The 20575-nt window shown below is 41.4% G+C and overlaps 2 protein-coding genes across 2 annotated transcripts in view; both read right to left on the reverse strand.

The window, feature by feature from the left end:
• LOC148105837 (NACHT, LRR and PYD domains-containing protein 12-like) overlaps positions 1-20575 on the reverse strand; it is a 219542-nt gene that overhangs the window by 94331 nt on the left and 104636 nt on the right. The window contains exon 7 of the mRNA XM_087838935.1: positions 18511-18687. Coding sequence (XP_087695061.1) covers positions 18511-18687 — 177 coding nt within the window. The remainder of the gene's footprint in view (positions 1-18510; positions 18688-20575) is intronic.
• On the reverse strand, positions 10194-16384 carry LOC148105838 (ribonuclease inhibitor-like). The gene is made up of 4 exons (XM_087839026.1): positions 16178-16384; positions 13607-13810; positions 11060-11236; positions 10194-10384 (listed from the first exon to the last, which is right to left on the reverse strand). The coding sequence occupies exons 1-4, from the start codon at positions 16348-16350 to the stop codon at positions 10372-10374; spliced, it is 567 nt and encodes a 188-aa protein (XP_087695152.1). The 5' UTR covers positions 16351-16384; the 3' UTR covers positions 10194-10371.

Here is a 20575-nt window from a genome sequence, read left to right on the forward strand (position 1 = left end):
ACTCCACCTAAACTTGGTTTATATCTGACCCAGATAGACTGCAGGTCATAACTTCTTACCTGAAGTTCAGTTCACCTGACACTCGGACCGGCGGCCGCCTCGGGTCTCTGCTCCTCCTGCCTCCCCTTTCCCTCATCCAACTGCTGCCTCTGTGGAAGCTCCACCATAGCCACCACCAAACAACTGACTTATTTTTACACATCGACCAGCATCCGGCCAATCCACCACCTTTCATTGTTTATACCGTTACAAAAAAATAAAAAAACATCATCGGCCGATTAAAAACGAAAAACCACCATCGGTATGCCCGATGGCCAGTCCAGCTATGGTCGTACCATCAGTTAACCCTTCACGTGGCAGCTGTGACACGCGTGCCCAGGGTTGCCGACCCCTGCTCTAAAGCATCTGATTTGGATTCCTGAGATCAAATATATTTTCCTTTGGGTTTGTTTTCTTCCCATTTGTGGCTTTAATGTAGTGTTTCATCCTGTTTGTTTGCTTCCATCTGTATACATGTCCAGATTCACTGTTATGTTTCTATTCTTACATTGCTGTGTGATCACTGTTCCCTCTGCTAACTGATGTGACCTTTTGTATCTTACACTGATACTTGTCATATTTGTATCTGCGCCTAAAAGATGAAAAGTTTTCCATGCTAAAACACAGCTCCACCTCCTGCAGTTCTCCCTCTGAACCACTAGATGTCTCTGTTATCTAAATGAAGACGTGCAGCACAGCAACCACAGCAGCGCTCAGATCACACGTGTCCTGTTATTATGTATAAAAGCATGAAACAGGTGAGACAGGTGGGATCAATATTAATGATGTGGAAATATATGAAAAAGCAACAGAAGAGTGAAAACATTTCGTGTTTCTAGAAAGATCTTTCAGCTCATAGCTGCTCACAGACTGTATTTACATGTGACAAACTGCAACTCTACAGTACATCTACAGCATATATCAAATATATTCTGTATTCAAATCTGTTGAGTGATTTTCACTTTATGTGCAGGTAACACAAGAAATTACAGATGAGAGTCGTGTGTTCAGAGTTCTGGGAACAAACAGGTATGTTAACAGTATGCTGACAAGAACTATCAATCACTGTGAGAAACTAGTAATCCTAGTACATCAGAAGTAATCAGGATGGTATTTTTCTTGATACTATTGTTAATAGATCTGAAAGTGATTTTCAGAGTAGCATGTAGAAGTAGCATGAATACTACTAGCATTAATGGTAGCATTAAAGCAGGAGTCACACTAGAGTGTTTGTTCTGTTGGTTACTCAGAACCAAGAATGCAGCCTATGTCCCCCCCCCCAACAAAAAAAACAGCCATTAAAGTTACCAACTACCATCTACCTGACACTTTGTACAGAAAACTACTTTCCTTAGTGCTAATTTTCTTTATGCTAGTACCAAATCACAACAATAGTCACTTCAAGACAATGCATATTGTAAGGTAAAGGCCCTGCAATTATGGTGCACAAAGGTGAAAAACTCCCTTTTAGCAGGTGAAAACCTGAACCAGGCTCGGGGAGGGGTGGGCATCAGCTGCGATTGGTTGGGGGGTGAGAGGAGGAAGACGGGACAAAGACAATCTGGGGAAGAGAGCCAGAGAATATTCTCAACTAATGATTGAATGCAGATAGGTGTACAAACAGATAGTGAGTGAAAAGGGCGACTGAAGAAGAAACACTTGGTGCATCACGGGAACCCGCCAGCAGCCTAGACTTAGGCTAACTAAGGGAGGATTCAGGGAAGAAAGGAAAGTTTGAAGCCTAATGTTAAAAGTAGAGAGGGTGTCTGTCTCCCAAACCCAAACTGGAAGCTGGTTCCACAGAAGTGGTGGCTGTAGCTCAGGTGGGGGAGCCGGTCACCTACTCCCCGTCTGCATGCCAGATATCTTGCATGAAAGTTGCTGGTGCATCCGTCAGAGTATGAATGGGTGTGAACGGGTGAATGAGGCAAGCTTTGAGTGCTCAGAGTAGAAAAGCACTATATAAGAACCGGTCCATTTACCATTTATCAAGAGGGGCCTGGAAACCGAAGGGTCTGGCTCCCATTTTACTTTTAAATACTCAGAGCAAAGTGCTCTAATGGGGTGATATGGTACTATAAGGTCATTAAGATAAGACGGGGGCTGATTATTCAAAAACCTTGTGTGTGAGGATTTTGAATCTTTTATTCTGGAGCCAATAAATGTTCTGTTTCTAGTCCCTGTCAGGACTCTCGCTGCAGGATTTTGGATTAACTGAGAGCTTTTAGGACATCCTGATAATAACCTCAGCACTTCCTTTTGATCATTTTTGTGGGGGGAGGGGACATTAACACCAGGTTTTCTCAAACAATTGACACACAACCTGTGAAAATGAATAATTTCAGTAACTACAAGTGTGTGTTTACATTTGGATTGTATAGATATCTGGCATTAAAACTCAGCCTTCAGAAAATGTCCTTTTCTTTTTGATTTCTTTCAGAGCTGTCTGGAATTGATTTTTGGCTAAATAATTAAAACTAATAATAATATATTACTATATTATATTACTAACAAATCCAGGACACCCCTGTTGATCCAGTAACTCTTAATGAAGTTTGAAATAAGAATCGTGGTGAGTTCATTAGAAATATTTCACAATTTTATAAGTCATTACTGGAATCTACGGAAGAGGATTAGGGCCACTGGGAAAAAAAGAAGTGGGCACGTCTCTTTTTTTTCTTCTTTTCCTGAATTCTGAGAAAAAAGTCAGAATTCTGACTTTAATCTCAGAATTCTGACCAAACTTCAGCATTCAGGAAAGTCTTATACAGGAGCAAAGATAATGGAAGTTACCCGGAGTTTCCACTGTCAAACCAGGAATAACAGCTTAAAAATGTTGTTGGATTTCTGTGATCTAAATCATTGTCAGCCTGGCAGGCAAATAGCGTGGACACCAAAGTTTGTGAACGTGATAACCTGAGAACAAAGACATGTAGGATTTTAAATCGGTACCATAGGTGTGTCTATTACTCCTTTTTCTACTTTAAACTTGTTTGTATGCTGTTGTGTAAATGTTCACACTTATCATAGAGTTTAAAAAAGTAGTAGGCGTGGTGATGAGCAGGAACAGGAGTAAAACTCCAGTAAGTGTACCAGTACCAGTGCGTAGCATTAAAGTCAAACTGCAGTGGTTGTAGTATCAGTAGAGTAGTGTTAGTACTAGAGGTGGGAGGAGTAGAAGCAGGTGGAGGCACTGGCTTTAGGTTAGTACTGCCTTTCTCTGGTTCTCCTTTACAACTCATCTCCTTCTCATTTGCTGACAATGTGCAGAGACATCATCCTTCAGAGCACACCGACTGATGACCCGTCAGCACTGAGCAGCCTGTACATCCTGACAGGACACGAAAGCAGCTACTGAGAGAGGACACGGGGCTTCTCTTTCGACGGTGTTACCAAAGAAAAGCACAGCCTGTCTGTAACTGTGGGGTGGAAACGATGCTCTGTTTCACTGAGGCTGTGCCAGGAAACGGTTCAATGCTGGGAATGACAAATGTTAGGAAGGCATCCTGCTGACTGTCCAGCCTTCACCTGTACACAAGACACCTGTCAAGGTCCTCGTTGGGGTTATAGTTGATAAAGCTTTCTAGCTTTTCTTGTTTATTCAGCTTACCTGCTTAAATCAGACATTTCTGTTAAAGCTAATGCAGACTCCACTGATCCGCCCGCTCAGTGTGGATGGGAGAATAACCTGAACATGGCCTCTGGGACATCATCATACTGATGTTATGAAGCGCTCAGTCAGGTTTTCTTCTTGATCAGACTGAGTGTGTTTTGGTGCCTCAACATTCAGTCATATTCTGTAAAGCCATTTTCTGTCTGCATGCTGCACATAAACTCTTTGGACCAGAGTGCTGTGACCTTACACCTTACACCTGCAGGAGCTGCTCGGCCATAGAAAGCTGTTCTGTGAAGTGCACGGCTTTTTTGCCAGTGTTGATTTTATGGGTTTAATGTAATAACTATTTTTTCACATCATCGTCTGAGTCGTAATCCCAACGAGGAAACCTGGAATGTAAAACTTGATGGACGCTCCAGCTGAAGAGTGAAGTGTCACACTTTTAATGGCTCTTTCAAGCATTAGCGTACTTACATTGGCAGAAACAGTGCCACGTGTAAAGCATAGGAGCCATCTTCATCTCATTCTTCCCATTTCATGCAAGTTTTTTCTCATCCTCAGATGGACAGAATTTGGTTTGCTGACTTCATTCAGTCACACCATACTAGAGCATGAAAAGTGGAAATAAACTGGTCAGTAAGAAAGTGTGATGCTTGAAAGTATAGTGTAAGGACAGCAGCAGCACTGCATTTACAGCTGATATGATGACTTCAGCATCTTTAAAGAACTGTGAAGGAATTATCAGTGCTAACACAACCTTAAGCACGTGATGTGACCGTATACACTGCTTACACTTTCAGTATCCTTACTTAAAGAGAACATCTCAGAAAAAAGTACAGTTAGCAAGAAGCTTTGAGAACAAGGCAGTGTTACTGTATGCTAACCACCGTGGTGGTGTAGCTTGTGTGATAAAAAGTGAATGTGGTCACATTATACTTGTGCTCGTTTAACTAAAATGAAAAAATAAAATAATTCCACTACATGGGTAAAGATATTTATGATATTTATGGAAAGGATACTATAAAAGTAACACTGGCCTTTCCATGAGAGAAACTTGAAGTACAGTATGCATGTTGAGATTAATGTTTTTTAATATGTTTTTGCTACTATGTGAAGATGTGATGTTATTAACGACACAGAATAGACAGAAATAAAGATTTTCATATCTCTTGGAGTTTTATGAAGCGTTTGTTGGGTTGTTCTTCTTTGAATGTGTGGATCGATGCTTCTACAATTTATATCTTAATCCTTCAATTTGTAAAAAACATTTTGAATTCCGTTTGAGAAGATAAATGAAGGTTCTTGCGTTCAAGTGGAGGCTCTAGCAGACTGAGAAAGTAACTGCATAACTGTGTTATTCCTGCACCCATAGCAGCAAGTAAGTGAAGGCAGTGATGAGCGCTGATGAGTTCTCAGATCACTCAGTCAGTCTCTGAACGTCACCTTTATTGTGATCACGCACTTTAAGCTTTCATGCCTGTATTTTTGCACAGTTGTGATAATACTGTATTGAAAGAAATCTGTGCACAGACGAACATGGGGTGGCTTTGCTCAGGTAGTAGAGGAAGGTGCTTCAATCCCCGTCTGCATGCCAAATATCCCTGGGCAAGATACCAACGCAGAGTTGCTCTCCGAATGTGTGTGAACATTACACAGAAAGTGCTTACAGAGAAAAGTGCTTGCGTACACCTGAATGAGGCAAGTTCTTTAAAGTGCTTTGAGTACTATATAAGAACCAGTCCATTTACGTCGCCAAAGCACTCAATACTCTCTTTACGAAGTTCTCTGTAGTTTGTTTCTCCAGCACCATATTTGACCGCGGACAAGTGAGCCCTCACTTATGACGACACAGTCAAGCTAGCCGCACCGCTGGCCGCACCTAAAATGTTGTTGCACTATTCTTATGCATATTACGGTACGGGTGCCGACTGGCTTAGAAATGCAGTCTTTTGTGTCCTGACCAGAGATGGGCAGTAACGCGTTACTTGTAACCCGATTACTTTTTTCTAGTAATGAGTAAAGTAAGGGATTACTATTGCAAAAACGGTAATTAGATTACCGTTACTTTCCCGTAGGAACACTGTGTTACTGCGTTACTAAAACCGTGATTTTTTTGTGAGAATGTGTCATGACAGTGACGTAAGCGAGTGCGACGTTCGTGACAACAGCTGTGTGCAGATAAACAATGGATAATATATCGATTGCAGAGAGAGTATGAGCGTGCAGCGTTTAAAGCGTGGAAGTACTGACCTTACTTTGAGTTTGATTCCATAAAAAGTGACAAAAACATTAGTGTCCATTGTGCGTGGGAAGAAAACTTCTTTTTACAGCGAAAAAAACCCTAAACTTCCGAGCAAGCACCGAGTAGCTACGACGTAATGGGAAACTCACAGAGAAACTCGCGGATTCTTCCACTGACCACTGTGGCACACCTGCACCAGGGTAAACCTCCGCCTACCCCACTCCTGCTTTACAGGTGAAAATAGAGCAACAGGACCGCTAGTCTTTGATTTTATTTATTTTCTGCTGTGTTTTACTTGCATCTATTTGAAAGACTGAGTGTAAACACACAAAAAAATTATGTGCTGGAATGTGCAGAAAATAGGTTTAAATATTAAAAAAATTTCTTCCAGTCAGAGAATGTTGCATATAATTAAATTTTTGCTTGATGCATGAAGCTAAAAGATTAAAACTAATAAAACAAGTTTTAAAAAGAGACTTTTCCATTTGATTACATTTTGTATGATGGATTATGCAGAAAAAGTAGAATTGGGCTGAAAGATCTATCGCTTTATCACCTATTCAGGTTGTAAATCGTGTTTTTAAAACGTAACTAAGTAACTAAGTAATTAATTACTTTTGAAAATAAGTAATCAGTAAAGTAACAGGATTACTTTTGGGGGGAAGTAATCAGCAATTAGTTACTGATTACTTTTTTCAAGTAACTTGACCAACACTGGTCCTGACACTATTGTACTTCACAATCCACTCCCAGTTTTGGTTCATCTCCACTTTTCACCCTGTGATCCACACCCAAAATTACTGTACGGTTTTCCAGAAAATCAACAGTAAACTTTACCCAATCTACTGTACTGTACTCTATATTTTCTCATCTTTGAGCTCAGATTACAGGAAAATTGTAAGAGGTGACACTGATATTTCACTAGATTCTGACTCTGGGTGACCCCCACTCTTCACAATGTGATCCACACCCAAAATTACTGTACGGTTTCTGAGATCGCTGTGTTAACCCTCTCAAAGCAGGCGTTGCATATTTGCAACAGTTAAAAGCTAACAACCTGATCACCCCACATACATATTTTATGAGTTTTTTTTACTCAGAAGTACCACTGCAGGCATTCTTTTGTGCATTAGCAACAAAAACTTAATTTGAGCCAGAGAGGGTTAAGCATGAGTATGACAAAGGCTAAGAAAATATACTGCCTAAAATAATATCAAATGTAAACAACAAATTACAAAATTGCCACACCTGCTGTTATTGCCAGGTAGGTTCGATAGAGCATTATTTAGTCATAAAAAATACATATCATTGAAATATCATCAGTAAAAGAAATACTCTCACTATGTAAGACATGTTAGCAAATTCAGTTAATAAATAATGTATCAAATCTATACAGATGTTTGAAGGTATAATGCAAAGCATGTTTGTTTCTTATGGCTTACAAATGTGTTTGCCTCTAACATAATTTACATTTCATTTATACAGTTTCACAGATGAAAAAAAAAAAAAGGTTTCCTGAACTGTTCTTCATGGCCCAAATTTTTAATCCTTTTGAGGGTGATGCATTATCCATGAAGGTGGGCAATTTGTTCATTGATCTCTGACCCTCGCTGACTCTGACGCCTCCTAATTCTGCTTCCAGCCTTGCTGATTAATTTGTTGTCACTGATGCTTTCACCAGTTGTACACAACATCTCTGTTTGTCCACCAGTCTAATCTGTAATTCAGGTGAACCCAGAATTACCTGTATCTTTGTAATGTTTCAGAAAATATACACTATATGTTGATGGGCATTGTCCCACTTTTCTTTCCTTTATAAGTAAGAATCTCTATGGTTTTAATGACAATTCATACACAGATTGTGGAGGACATTTTATTCAACACTCAAAAAAGTTCCTCACCAGCAGACTGTGGTACAATTTCAGCCCACCGTTAATAAACCCATCCAATGCAGCGTTATCAGAGAAATTATGCAAGTGTTATGTTTGTATGTACTGGTAATCTATTTATCATTTATCATGATTCCTGCTCTGATGATTACTTTCTTCTCCTTCTGTAATTTTAATGGATAAAGGATGTTGAACATTAAGCTCCAAACAGGATGAATGAGGAAGACCACAGAGGAGAATCGTGGATGTAGTGAAAGAATACATGCAGATGGTTTTTTTCATGGTGGAGGAGCAACTTCTGATACCATCTTAAAAAAAAAACACATATAATTGAAGAGTAAAAATAATGACAACAATATGTCAAAATTTTTATTAATTTTTAGAGCAAATGCAGTCTTGTCATGGTCAGAGTTGCCCACTCATATTTAACTAATTCAAATACAATTACTGCATTTAAATGCTTATGTTCTAATAAAAGACATTGTTTAATACTTCTACCATGACAACCCAAATAAATGAATGAGAGGGAAACGGGAAGATTAGTCATCAGGCAAGGTTTACTGTTCATTTACCATGCCTTGATAACAGTAAGCTTAACAAAAGAAAAATGTTGGGGACGAGAAACAGTGTTCTGTCAAAACATCCTACTGTAGCGTAAATTTATAGTCTTGTCTATCAATCCGTGCTACCTTATCAGAATATGCTACCTTACGTGGTTAATGGCTCCGTCGGATAGGTAGCGTGTTCAGATGGCCCAATCACACTATTAAAACATGCTTCGTGCTTGGATTTATATAGGTAGGATGTTCAGATGGCCCAATCACACTATTAAAACATGCTTCCTGCTTGGATTTATATAGGTAGCGTGTTCAGATGGCTCAATCACACTATTAAAACATGCTTCCTGCTTGGATTTATATAGGTAGGATGTTCAGATGGCCCAATCACACTATTAAAACATGCTTCCTGCTTGGATTTATATAGGTAGGATGTTCAGATGGCCCAATCACACTATTAAAACATGCTTCCTGCTTGGATTTATATAGGTAGCATGTTCAGATGGCCCAATCACACTATTAAAACACGCTTCCTGCTTGGATTTATATAGGTAGCATGTTCAGATGACCCAATCACACTATTAAAACATGCTTCCTGCTTGGATTTAAATAGGTAGGATGTTCAGGTGGCCCAATCACACTATTAAAACATGCTTCCTGCTTGGATTTAAATAGGTAGGATGTTCAGGTGGCCCAATCACACTATTAAAACATGCTTCCTGCTTGGATTTAAATAGGTAGGATGTTCAGGTGGCCCAATCACACTATTAAAACATGCTTCCTGCTTGGATTTAAATAGGTAGGGTGTTCAGGTGGCCCAATCACACTATTAAAACATGCCTCCTGCTTGGATTTATATAGGTAGGATGTTCAGATGGCCCAATCACACTATTAAAACACGCTTCCTGCTGGGATTTATATAGGTAGGATGTTCAGATGGCCCAATCACAATATTAAAACATGCTTCCTGCTTGGATTTATATAGGTAGGATGTTCAGATGGCCCAATCACACTATTAAAACACGCTTCCTGCTTGGATTTATATAGGTAGCATGTTCAGCATGTTCAGTGTGCGGCTTCGACTTTCCCCGTGGTGCTTACAATTACTCATGGCCGTAATTTAGGTTCATTCAATCTTTGGGAGTGCAGTACCTGGAACATACAAGGACAAGGTTGATGTAAAGACAATAAATTAAATGAGACAGGGAGGACTCAAATTGGCGTTAAGTAATAATTTGCCCAATTATCAATGTGTTAGTTTGCATCTACTTTAAGTAGTTAACTACTTTTAAGCATGTTTCTTGTTGTCGTCGTTCCAACACGGTGCGTTTGTTTTGATTTGTGGACCCCGAAAATGGCGCAATACATTGCCGCGTGAACCAGGTGTAGGACTGACCTCTCCCACACACATCACATCACTATAAGACTGGACTCTCACACACATCACATCACCACACACACTCTGGTTTTTCTTCATGTACACTTCCTTACAATCTCTTTCTGCTATTTGCACATTTTTACTGTAAATTTCTAAGTTAAATCTGTACATTTTGTAATAACATGTAAATTGTAAATACTGTAAAACCACTGTCATTTAATGGTCAGGCATTGCACAGCTACAAGTATTTCACCTCATGTCATACTAGGTATGGTTGTGTGTGTGACAAATAAAATTTGAATTTGAATTTGAAAGTCTTTCCAGGTGAGTTTGATCCAGGAGGGTCTGAAGCCAGAGTCAGACAGAGACTGTGCAGAGACTGTAGAAGGACAGAGCAGCAGCAGAGCAGTCCAGATACACTGATGATCCTCTGTCAGATCCAGAGGGACACACAGGGATGATGCTGGACAGTCATCTGCACTTCTCCTCATTCCTCTGTCAGTCACTGCTGGATGAAGCTCTCCTCTCCACCTCCCAGTAACATGGCCCAGTCAGAGCGTCTCTACACACAAGCTGCTGCTGCTTCAACCTCTCTGGATCATCAGGACACAGCTCCTCCTCTCTCAGCACACACACCATCGTGTTTACCATCAGTCCTTCCACCTGCAGAGAGAAGAAGGAAGAGCAGAGGAGATAAACGAGTGTTTCCAGAGACTCTTCATCAGCTGTCAGTCAGTGATGCAGCACATCCAGTATAAAGAGCAGCAGGGACTTCAGTGCTGGGACTGTACTAGGACTCATTGTTGCTTCACTTTTTCTAGTCTTTGGATTTTTATTGAAGTTGATGAAAATGTTTTTCCCTCCTAGTTTGAGTTTGGACTTTCATTCATTAGAAGAACCTTGGTGTGTCCACTCTGAGCTCTGTAGGAACCCCAACAACAAGCCCAACAATCCAGATGGACGGTTCCAGCTGTTAACTGGAGGAATTCCATCCAAACATCTGCTCTCACTAAATTCTTCCTCACCTACAGACTGTGTTCTTCACTGCTTTAAACTTGGGAATGAATGCAGTCATTGGTCTGCGTGCTGCTTTGCTCAGAGAGCTGATTGGCTGTTGACAGTGTTTGATCAGAGCGTGTCAGCCGTTACCATAGTGACCATAAAGGTCAGAAACAGGAAGTGTTTGTGTCCAATCCTGAAGCCTGTCACCATTCTCCTCTCACAGCTTCACTGAGAAGCTGCAGCTTTACAGGAAACACTGGATCTTTGTTTCATACTGACTGTGTTTAGTACAATACTGCTGACAGCACCACCCACTCACTCCATCACTCTACTTACTCCAGAGTCTCCAGTCTGTAGTCTGGACTCTGCTGAAGATCAGACAGCTGCTTCACTCCTGAATCCAGCAGGTTGTAGTTTCCTCTCAGGTACAGCTCTCTCAGATGGGAGGGGTTGGACTTCAGTGCTGCTGCCAGATAATCACAGCTGATCTTTGACAAATCACAGTCGATCAATCTGTGTAAAGAATGAAAGATGTAAATTTATTAGACAAAGTGTGAGCTTGAAATCATTCAGTGTTTCATCATCTGTTCAGAGCTGAAGAAGGTTCAGAATGTAGAAGTTTAGAAAATGGAAACTCCAAACAGCTGAAGCCAACAGGAAGCAGCTTCAAACAGGAAACTGTGCAGAGTTTCAGACTATATGTCCTGATGCAGCCAGTTGGATTTTGGAGATTTGAATCTCTGTTCTGTGACTAAGTCCTTGAATCATTTCTTCCAGTTGGTCCAACAAGACAGACTAAGTATTGGACATGTGTTGTGACTCCATTAGGGGAGCTTCTAAATGTGATGTGATGGCCCCTCTGGGTCTGTCAGGTCACAGGACTGAAGAGAGCTCAAACTGGGCACACAGTTGTTCCAGTCTGGACCAAAGACTCTATACTGGGACTGAGGGACTGCTTTGACTGCACCCACTGGGACTTTTTAAAGGCTCATGTTCTCACTTAGATCATCGATTTCTACTGACATTTCTTTCTGGGAAAAATGGGGATTACTTTGAAAACAGGAAGTATTTTCCCCAATAAGCAGCCCTGGATTAGTAAATCACTCCAACATGTTCTCAGGCAGAAGAAGCTGTCTTGTTATGAGGGAGAGAAGAAAAAGATTGAGGCACAGAAACTTGTTGAAAGAGAGATAAAGCAGCTAAAATCAGGTGTAAAAGTAAAGCAGAGGATGAGCTGAATAAAGGACACTCAAGGCTGGCTTGGAAAGGAATGAAGTCCATGGTGGGGATGCAGAACAAGGAGCAAAGATGAATGTGATGCTGAATCAGCAGAAGACTTGGACTCATTTGATTCCAGCTTTGATATTATTGATTTCAATGAAGAGCTTTGTGATTGTAGCAAAGGGCTGGTAGCTCTGAGAGTCCCACTGATGAGGTGTTTGTGTGGAAATCTCTTAGTGGGATCAAAGAGAGAAAAAGCGCTGGTCCTGATGCTGTGGGAGGGAAATGATTGAAGTGTGCTGTGAGGAACTGACTGGGAGATTTTCACACATTTTCCAGTCCTCCTTGGAACAACAGGAAGTTCCCAGCATATGGAAACAGAGGTTAAGTGTCCTATGGCACTCAGTGATGATGGTGCTGTGGCCCCACCACCTCCACCTCTTTGTAAAGGAACTAACTGTAATCTGAAGCTTCAAATGGAACTAAGACTTCCTCCACTAGGTGGCAGTGTCTGATGAGAAAGTGTTAGTGGAGCTGGCCTGGAGTCAGAAACAGGAAGATGCAGGATTTGGGCTGAAATGGGGAAAAGTGTTTAGCACTAGTCCCTTAAAGCAAGAAGGTTGTAGGTTGAAGCTTGTTGGCCTTTCTGTGGAGGTTGGATGTTCTCCCACAGTCCAATGAAATGCTGCTTGGGTTCATTGGTGCTTCTAAATTGGCTGTAGGTGTGGATGTGAGAGAGTGCTTCTCTGTCTCTCTCTGTTGGCCCTGTGATGGACTGCTCACCTGTGCAGGTGGACCACGCCTCTTGCCCTATGACAGCTAGGGCACAGGCTCCAGCCCTGTGAGCCTAAGCTGAATAAACAGTTAGCAAAAATGATCCATAGATGGCCTGAAATTCCCCAGTTAGCAGTTTGGTAGATAGCTATGACATGCTAATCCGATCCAGCAGCTGTATTCTACCTGTAAGCTGATCCCTGCTGAGCCAAAGCACTTTTTCATATACAAATTACAACCTTTAATAGAAACCTATTGGTCAGCATCTTATTAGCCTGCTGTAAGCTTCATTCCACAGAAAACTGAGAGAAACTAACAGAGTTGATAAAGAATAAAGAGAAATGTGCTGATTTAAACCCTTTGAAGTGCTTCAGATGATCTCTGTCCACTTCTGCCCACTCATTCATTCATGTAAGCTTTCTAATGCAGCTTTGATCTTCACAGTCTGCTTTATGAAACTCATTCTAACCCTGAATGTCAGAGTGTTCCTCCTTCTCTTTCCCATCATTCATGCTGGCAGTGGAGGAGATTTGGATGTTGGACTTTGTTTTGGATGATGTGTGTATGTTTGTGTTGGACTGCTGTCTGTAAAGCAAACACACATTTTGCTTTGGATTTCAGTGTCAGACAGACTTTAAGGTGGAATGAAGAGTTGGAGAGTTTCACAGTGAATTATCCAGTGGAGGATTTTTCTTCTTCTTTGAAGGTTTGAAATGTGAACATTGTTCTGCTACAGTCAATGGACTAAACCAGAGAAGAAGAAAACAGACTTTACCATGAAGATCCTCAGTGTGGATCAGTATAATATCAGCCTGATGTCTGCAGTTTAGTGTCAGCACAACTTTCACATCATATTCATCTCAGCACAACTAAAACATGCTGACTGACCTCAGAGTTTCAAGTCCACATCCTGGACTCTCCAGGAAACCACACAGATGCTTCACTCCTGAATCCTGCAGGTAGTTGTTTTGGTTAGTTGAAGACAAGGCATATTTATTACCCAGGTCCAGTTCTCTCAGATGGGAGGGGTTGGACTTCAGTGCTGCTGCCAGATAATCACAGCTGATCTCTGACAAACCACAGTTCCTCAATCTGTATAAAGAATGAAAGATGTAAGTTTATTAGACAAAGTGTGAGCTTGAAATCATTCAGTGTTTCATCATCTGTTCAGAGCTGAAGAAAGTTCAGAATGTAGAAGTTTAGAAAATGGAAACTCCAAACAGCTGAAGCCAACAGGAAGCAGCTTCAAACAGGAAACTGCAGAGTTTCAGACTATATGTCCTGATGCAGCCAGTTGGATTTTGGAGATTTGAATCTCTGTTCTGTGACTAAGTCCTTGAATCATTTCTTCCAGTTGGTCCAACAAGACACACTAAGTATTGGACATGTGTTGTGGCTCCATTAGGGGAGCTTCTAAATGTGATGTGATGGCCCCTCTGGGTCTGTCAGGTCACAGGACTGAAGAGAGCTCAAACTGGGCACACAGTTGTTCCAGTCTGGACCAAAGACTCTATACTGGGACTGAGGGACTGCTTTGACTGCACCCACTGGGACTTTTTAAAGGCTCATGTTCTCACTTAGATCATCGATTTCTACTTACATTTCTTTCTGGGAAAAATGGGGATTACTTTGAAAACAGGAAGTATTTTCCCCAATAAGCAGCCCTGGATTAGTAAATCACTCCAACATGTTCTCAGGCAGAAGAAGCTGTCTTGTTATGAGGGAAAGAAGAAAAAGATTGATGCACAAAACTTGTTGAAAGAGAGATAAAGCAGCTAAAATCAGGTGTAAAAGTAAAGCAGAGGATGAGCTGAATAAAGGACACTCAAGGCTGGCTTGGAAAGGAATGAAGTCCATGGTGGGGATGCAGAACAAGGAGCAAAGATGAATGTGATGCTGAATCAGCAGAAGACTTGGACTCATTTGATTCCAGCTTTGATATCATTGATTTCAATGAAGAGCTTTGTGATTGTAGCAAAGGGCTGGTAGCTCTGAGAGTCCCACTGATGAGGTGTTTGTGTGGAAATCTCTTAGTGGGACCAAAGAGAGAAAAAGCCCTGGTCCTGATGCTGTGGGAGGGAAATGATTGAAGTCTGCTGTGAGGAAGTGACTGGGAGATTTTCACACATTTTCCAGTCCTCCTTGGAACAACAGGAAGTTCCCAGGATATGGAAACAAAGGTTAAGTGTCCTATGGCACTCAGTGATGATGGTGCTGTGGCCCCACCACCTCCACCTCTTTGTAAAGGAACTAACTGTAATCTGAAGCTTCAAATGGAACTAAGACTTCCTCCACTAGGTGGCAGTGTCTGATGAGAAAGTGTTAGTGGAGCTGGCCTGGAGTCAGAAACAGGAAGATGCAGGATTTGGGCTGAAATGGTGAAAAGTGGTTAGCACTAGTGCCTTAAAGCAAGAAGGTTGTAGGTTGAAGCTTGTTGGCCTTTCTGTGGAGGTTGGATGTTCTCCCACAGTCCAATGAAATGCTGCTTAGGTTCATTGGTGCTTCTAAATTGGCTGTAGGTGTGGATGTGAGAGAGTGCTACTCTGTCTCTCTCTGTTGGCCCTGTGATGGACTGCTCACCTGTGCAGGTGGACCACGCCTCTTGCCCTATGACAGCTAGGGCACAGGCTCCAGCCCTGTGAGCCTAAGCTGAATAAACAGTTAGCAAAAATGATCCATAGATGGCCTGAAATTCCCCAGGTAGCAGTTTGGTAGATAGCTATGACATGCTAATCCCATCCAGCAGCTGTATTCTACGTGTAAGTTGATCCCTGATGAGCCAAAGCACTTTTTCATATACAAATTAAAACCTTTAATAGAAACCTATTGGTCAGCATCTTATTAGCCTGCTGTTAGCTTCATTCCACAGAAAACTGAGAGAAACTAACAGAGTTGATAAAGAATAAAGAGAAATGTGCTGATTTAAAGCCTTTGAAGTGCTTCAGATAATCTCTGTCCACTTCTGTCCACTCATTCATTCATGTAAGCTTTCTAATACAGCTTTGATCTTCACAGTCTTCTTTATGAAACTCATTCTAACCCTGAATGTCAGAGTGTTCCTTCTTCTCTTTCCCATCATTCATGCTGGCAGTGGAGGAGATTTGGATGTTGGACTGTGTTTTGGATGATGTGTGTATGTTTGTGTTGGACTGCTGTCTGTAAAGCAAACGCACATTTTGCTTTCGATTTCAGTGTCAGACAGACTTTAAGGTGGAATGAAGAGTTGGAGAGTTTCACAGTGAATTATCTAGTGGAGGATTTTTCTTCTTCTTTGAAGGTTTGAAATGTGAACATTGTTCTGCTGCAGTCAATGGACTAAACCAGAGAAGAAGAAAACAGACTTTACCATGAAGATCCTCAGTGTGGATCAGTATAATATCAGCCTGATGTCTGCAGTTTAGTGTCAGCACAACTTTCACATCATATTCATCTCAGCACAACTAAAACATGCTGACTGACCTCAGAGTTTCAAGTTTACATCCTGGACTCTCCAGGAAACCACAAAGATGCTTCACTCCAGAATCCTGCAGGTTGTTATTCCAGCTCAGGTCCAGCTCTGTCAGATGGGAGGGGTTGGACTTCAGTGCTGCTGCCAGATAATCACAGCTGATCTCTGACAAACCACAGTTCATCAATCTGTATAAAGAATGAAAGATGTAAGTTTATTAGACAAAGTGTGAGCTTGAAATCATTCAGTGTTTCATCATCTGTTCAGAGCTGAAGAAGGTTCAGAATGTAGAAGTTTAGAAAATGGAAACTCCAAACAGCTGAAGCCAACAGGAAGCAGCTTCAAACAAACACAACAAGAGGAAAAACTCTGAATGTTTCACATTAAAGTCGTACATTTATCATAAAAACAGGACAAAGACTTGAAAAAGTCGTGTTTTTCCTTCCAGGAACCACAAGGCTTCACTTTTAAAGGTGAAGTGTGAAAGAAATGGACATATTTGAAGTCCAACACCTTTTTCCAGTCACATTATTAAAGCAGACAAACTACAAGCTCATTTTCATTCCAACAAGTCATTTTCTGACCTGGACTAACAACACTGGTCTCTATGTGCAGCTGGCTGTGAGACCAGTGCTCAGGGAGCGTCTACAAAGTGCAACACTGAAAGAACATCACACACTAATTTGCTTCCAGCACTTTCACACAAACATCTACTGTCATTATTGTCACCAAACTCTGTGGATCCTTTATTGCAAATTCAAATGTGATCAAATGGTCAGACAAAAGAGGGTTATGAGGAAATATGATGAAATGTTGTGTATTAGCAGCAAATTATTGAATCATTTTCCTCAGAAACCAAACAAAATGATTGACAAACATGTTTTTACAAACTCAGTGTTGGACTTGGATCAGCAGGATAAGCTGATGTTTAAAGGCATTTGAGTCTCGCTGTATGAGAGTCCAGTTTTTACTCAATATTTATGGATGATGTTCTTTCAGTGTTGCACTTTGTAGACGCTCCCTGAGCCTCACAGCCAGCTGCACATGGACCAGCTGACATTTCCCAGCATTAGAGGCGGGTGTAAAAAAATGGATTTTCCTATTTAAATGGTTTTAATTTGAATAAAGCGATGTTGATTCATTCAATCCTGAATCAATTTTTAATATAAATGTATTTTGCCAGAATCTCAGGTTAAAGCTCCCAAAAGTATTTCAACAACAAGCAAACAGATAAAACAGTAAATGAGAGCAGCTAAACACACAAAGATGGAAACACAGAGCGTGGATCGTTCACTCGACGGCACGTACACGGACACGCCGTCAGGGCTGAAAGTGGACAGCTCACAGATCCTGAAGCTGCAGGTTTCATCTGTCTCCAACCAAAACTGACTGAACCAGCAGCAAAAGAAGATCCAAACTACGCTTTACGTTTGATGAACATCGTCATGAATTCTCTCTGACTTTGACGTTTACTTCCTGCACAGCTCTCTCTCTCTCAGTGTACTTCAAGAACAGTTTACCTTCAAAAATCTGTTTTCTGCATTATTCACTGCTTATTACGCACCAGTCTGCTGTTGTGTTCACTGCTGTCGGCCTCCGAAAACAAAGCCTCATTTCTGCTGTTCAATACTGAAGAAATTGAAACCTTTTAAAATGATGACAGATTACAAACTCTCAGCTGTGTCTGTAATCAAACCTCTGTAACTTTGCTTCACCTCAGCAGCATCAGGTCATGTTCACATGTTGATTCATGGTTTGCTTCAGTTTTTGATCGACTGCAGAATATTTTGAAAGTTATCTGCTATAAAAAGCCAGAACAGGAAAATCTGCTTCATGTGTTTCTGTTTGATCCTCAGTGACTTTGACACAAAGGCATCTGCTGTGATGATCACACCTCTGATCAAGTCTCACAGTGTCAGCTTTGTTTTTATACATATGGATATGTGCTGATAAATGATCAGAATTATAATATTTCCCACTGTCTGCTGTGTGCCGTGACCTTTGACCTGCTAAAGACAGTCAGCTGTGGATTATTCATTGTTGTGTCTGATACTTAGAACTGTGAGGAAGAACACTACACAGTTAATCAGGGTCCCCGCTCTCTGAATCAGGAAAGGTGGGCAGGCCGCGTGTGGGCCGCGGGCCATACGTTGAGTCTCACTGTTTGAAATGTGAACATTGTTCTGCTGCAGTCAATGGACTAAACCAGAGAAGAAGAAAACAGACTTTACCATGAAGATCCTCAGTGTGGATCAGTATAATATCAGCCTGATGTCTGCAGTTTAGTGTCAGCACAACTTTCACATCATATTCATCTCAGCACAACTAAAACATGCTGACTGACCTCAGAGTTTCAAGTCCACATCCTGGACTCTCCAGAAAACCACACAGATGCTTCACTACTGAATCCCGCAGCTTGTTGTTGAAGCTCAGGTCCAGCTCTCTCAGATGGGAGGGGTTGGACTTCAGTGCTGCTGCCAGATAATCACAGCTGATTTCTGACAAACCACAGCCCCTCAATCTTTATAAAGAATGAAAGATGTAAGTTTATTAGACAAAGTGTGAGCTTGAAATCATTCAGTGTTTCATCATCTGTTCAGAGCTGAAGAAGGTTCAGAATGTAGAAGTTTAGAAAATGGAAACTCCAAACAGCTGAAGTCAACAGGAAGCAGCTTCAAACAAACACAACAAGAGAAAAAACTCTGAATGTTTCACATTAAAGTCGTACATTTCTCATAAAAACAGGACAAAGACTTGAAAAAGTCGTGTTTTTCCTTCCAGGAACCACAAGGCTTCACTTTTAAAGGTGAAGTGTGAAAGAAATGGACATATTTGAAGTCCAACACCTTTTTCCAGTCACATTATTAAAGCAGACAAACTACAAGCTCATTTTCATTCCAACAAGTCATCTTCTGACCTGGACTAACAACACTGGTCTCTATGTGCAGCTGGCTGTGAGACCAGTGCTCAGGGAGCGTCTACAAAGTGCAACACTGAAAGAACATCACACACTAATTTGCTTCCATCATCCAACTTGAAGAGGAAACAGAGACGGATCCCCTTCAAAGTAAAAGCTGCTCCTTTTGGACACAGTATCAAAGAAAGTCTACAGTATAACATAGAAAAGACAGAACAAAGTTTTGGTTGTTTTTAAATTGTGCAGAAATGAAACTACACTAAGCTCAATTATGTGACAGACATTTCATCCCATGTCAGTTTGGCCTCATCCTGGGCCGGATTATCCAGCACACACTCTGACCACAGGCCCAGGGTCCACGCACAGCTGGGTTCCATCCAAGAGACAGGAAACAAACCAACACAATAATAAAAAGCACCATGTGATCTTCTTACATCTTCAAGACAAACATAGTAAAAACATGAGCATATTTGTTTCCTGATAAAATGATGTGACAGGTGGAACAGAGTAAAGTGGTGGTGTTACAGCCTTTCTCCCCTCTGCTGCCGAGGCTGTTAGTCTCTCCCAAACTCAGCTACAGGACTTCCAAATGAATGAAAGCAGCAGAAGTGGCTTTACAAATGAAAGAGGAAGAGGAGAAGAAGAGGTGAGGGAGGCCACCCTGACCATCACTCCAGCTGAAAACATCACACTTCCATTAAAGTTGGTGAGAAAATGTTGAGCAGGATGAGCTGCTGGCTAATCTGGAGGCTGTAGCAGCAGCTCACAGTCACAGTGGATTTCCACTCATGAAAAAGCTCTGGCTGCTTCATTTCTCATCTCATATCAGAGACTTTAATGCTTCAATGAAGGTGTACTGTGATGTTTCCATATTCCAGTGAGGCCTCCATAATAATTTCAGCTGTTCTGTACACACAGTGTGTGCCCTGTATGGCTCAAAGTCTCTGCAGCCTGTTTTTATCTGCTATCATCAGATCTTCATCATCCTCATTCACATCCCTCACACACTCTACAGCCTCATCAGCACTGACTTCATCTTCACTGAGTGATGGAGCACAACATGAACCTGTGGAGGCTGAGACACTGTCCTGTCAAACATCTCCCCGTCACCACTCCACTTCTGTCAGCCTTTAAATGAACCCTGCTCAAGTCTGTCACTTCTGTTTGGAGCCAAAAGGAAAAACTGTTGTTCAGTCGTTTGGAAAGACAACATTTCTGAAAGCACTCAAACTTCTTCACTTTTGTCTTCAGACACATCCTGAACATTTAGGAACTAAAGAAAGTTTCAAACATCAATCAAAGACCTGAAATATAGAAAAACAACAACAGCCGCAGTCAGTGAACTCACCTCAGAGTCTCCAGTCGACAGTTTGGACTCTCCAGTCCAGCACACAGAAGCTTCACACCTGAATCCTGGAGGTCATCATTTCCACTCATGTCCAGCTCTGTCAGATGGGAGGGGTTGGACTTCAGAGCTGAGGCCACAACTTCA

This window comes from Neolamprologus brichardi, chromosome 3, assembly GCF_056152115.1.
Source record: "Neolamprologus brichardi isolate AB-2024 chromosome 3, ASM5615211v1, whole genome shotgun sequence".
Lineage (NCBI taxonomy): Eukaryota > Metazoa > Chordata > Actinopteri > Cichliformes > Cichlidae > Neolamprologus > Neolamprologus brichardi.

Bases quoted from the DNA above. Each gene is read 5' to 3' on its own strand.
- LOC148105838 (XM_087839026.1), bottom strand. From the start codon at position 16,350: ATGAACTGTGGTTTGTCAGAGATCAGCTGTGATTATCTGGCAGCAGCA. The intron at 13,811-16,177 runs GTCAGTCAGCAT...TTCTTTATACAG, and splicing joins TGTAAACTTGAAACTCTGAG to ATTGAGGAACTGTGGTTTGT. The intron at 11,237-13,606 runs GTCAGTCAGCAT...TTCTTTACACAG, and splicing joins TGTGGACTTGAAACTCTGAG to ATTGATCGACTGTGATTTGT.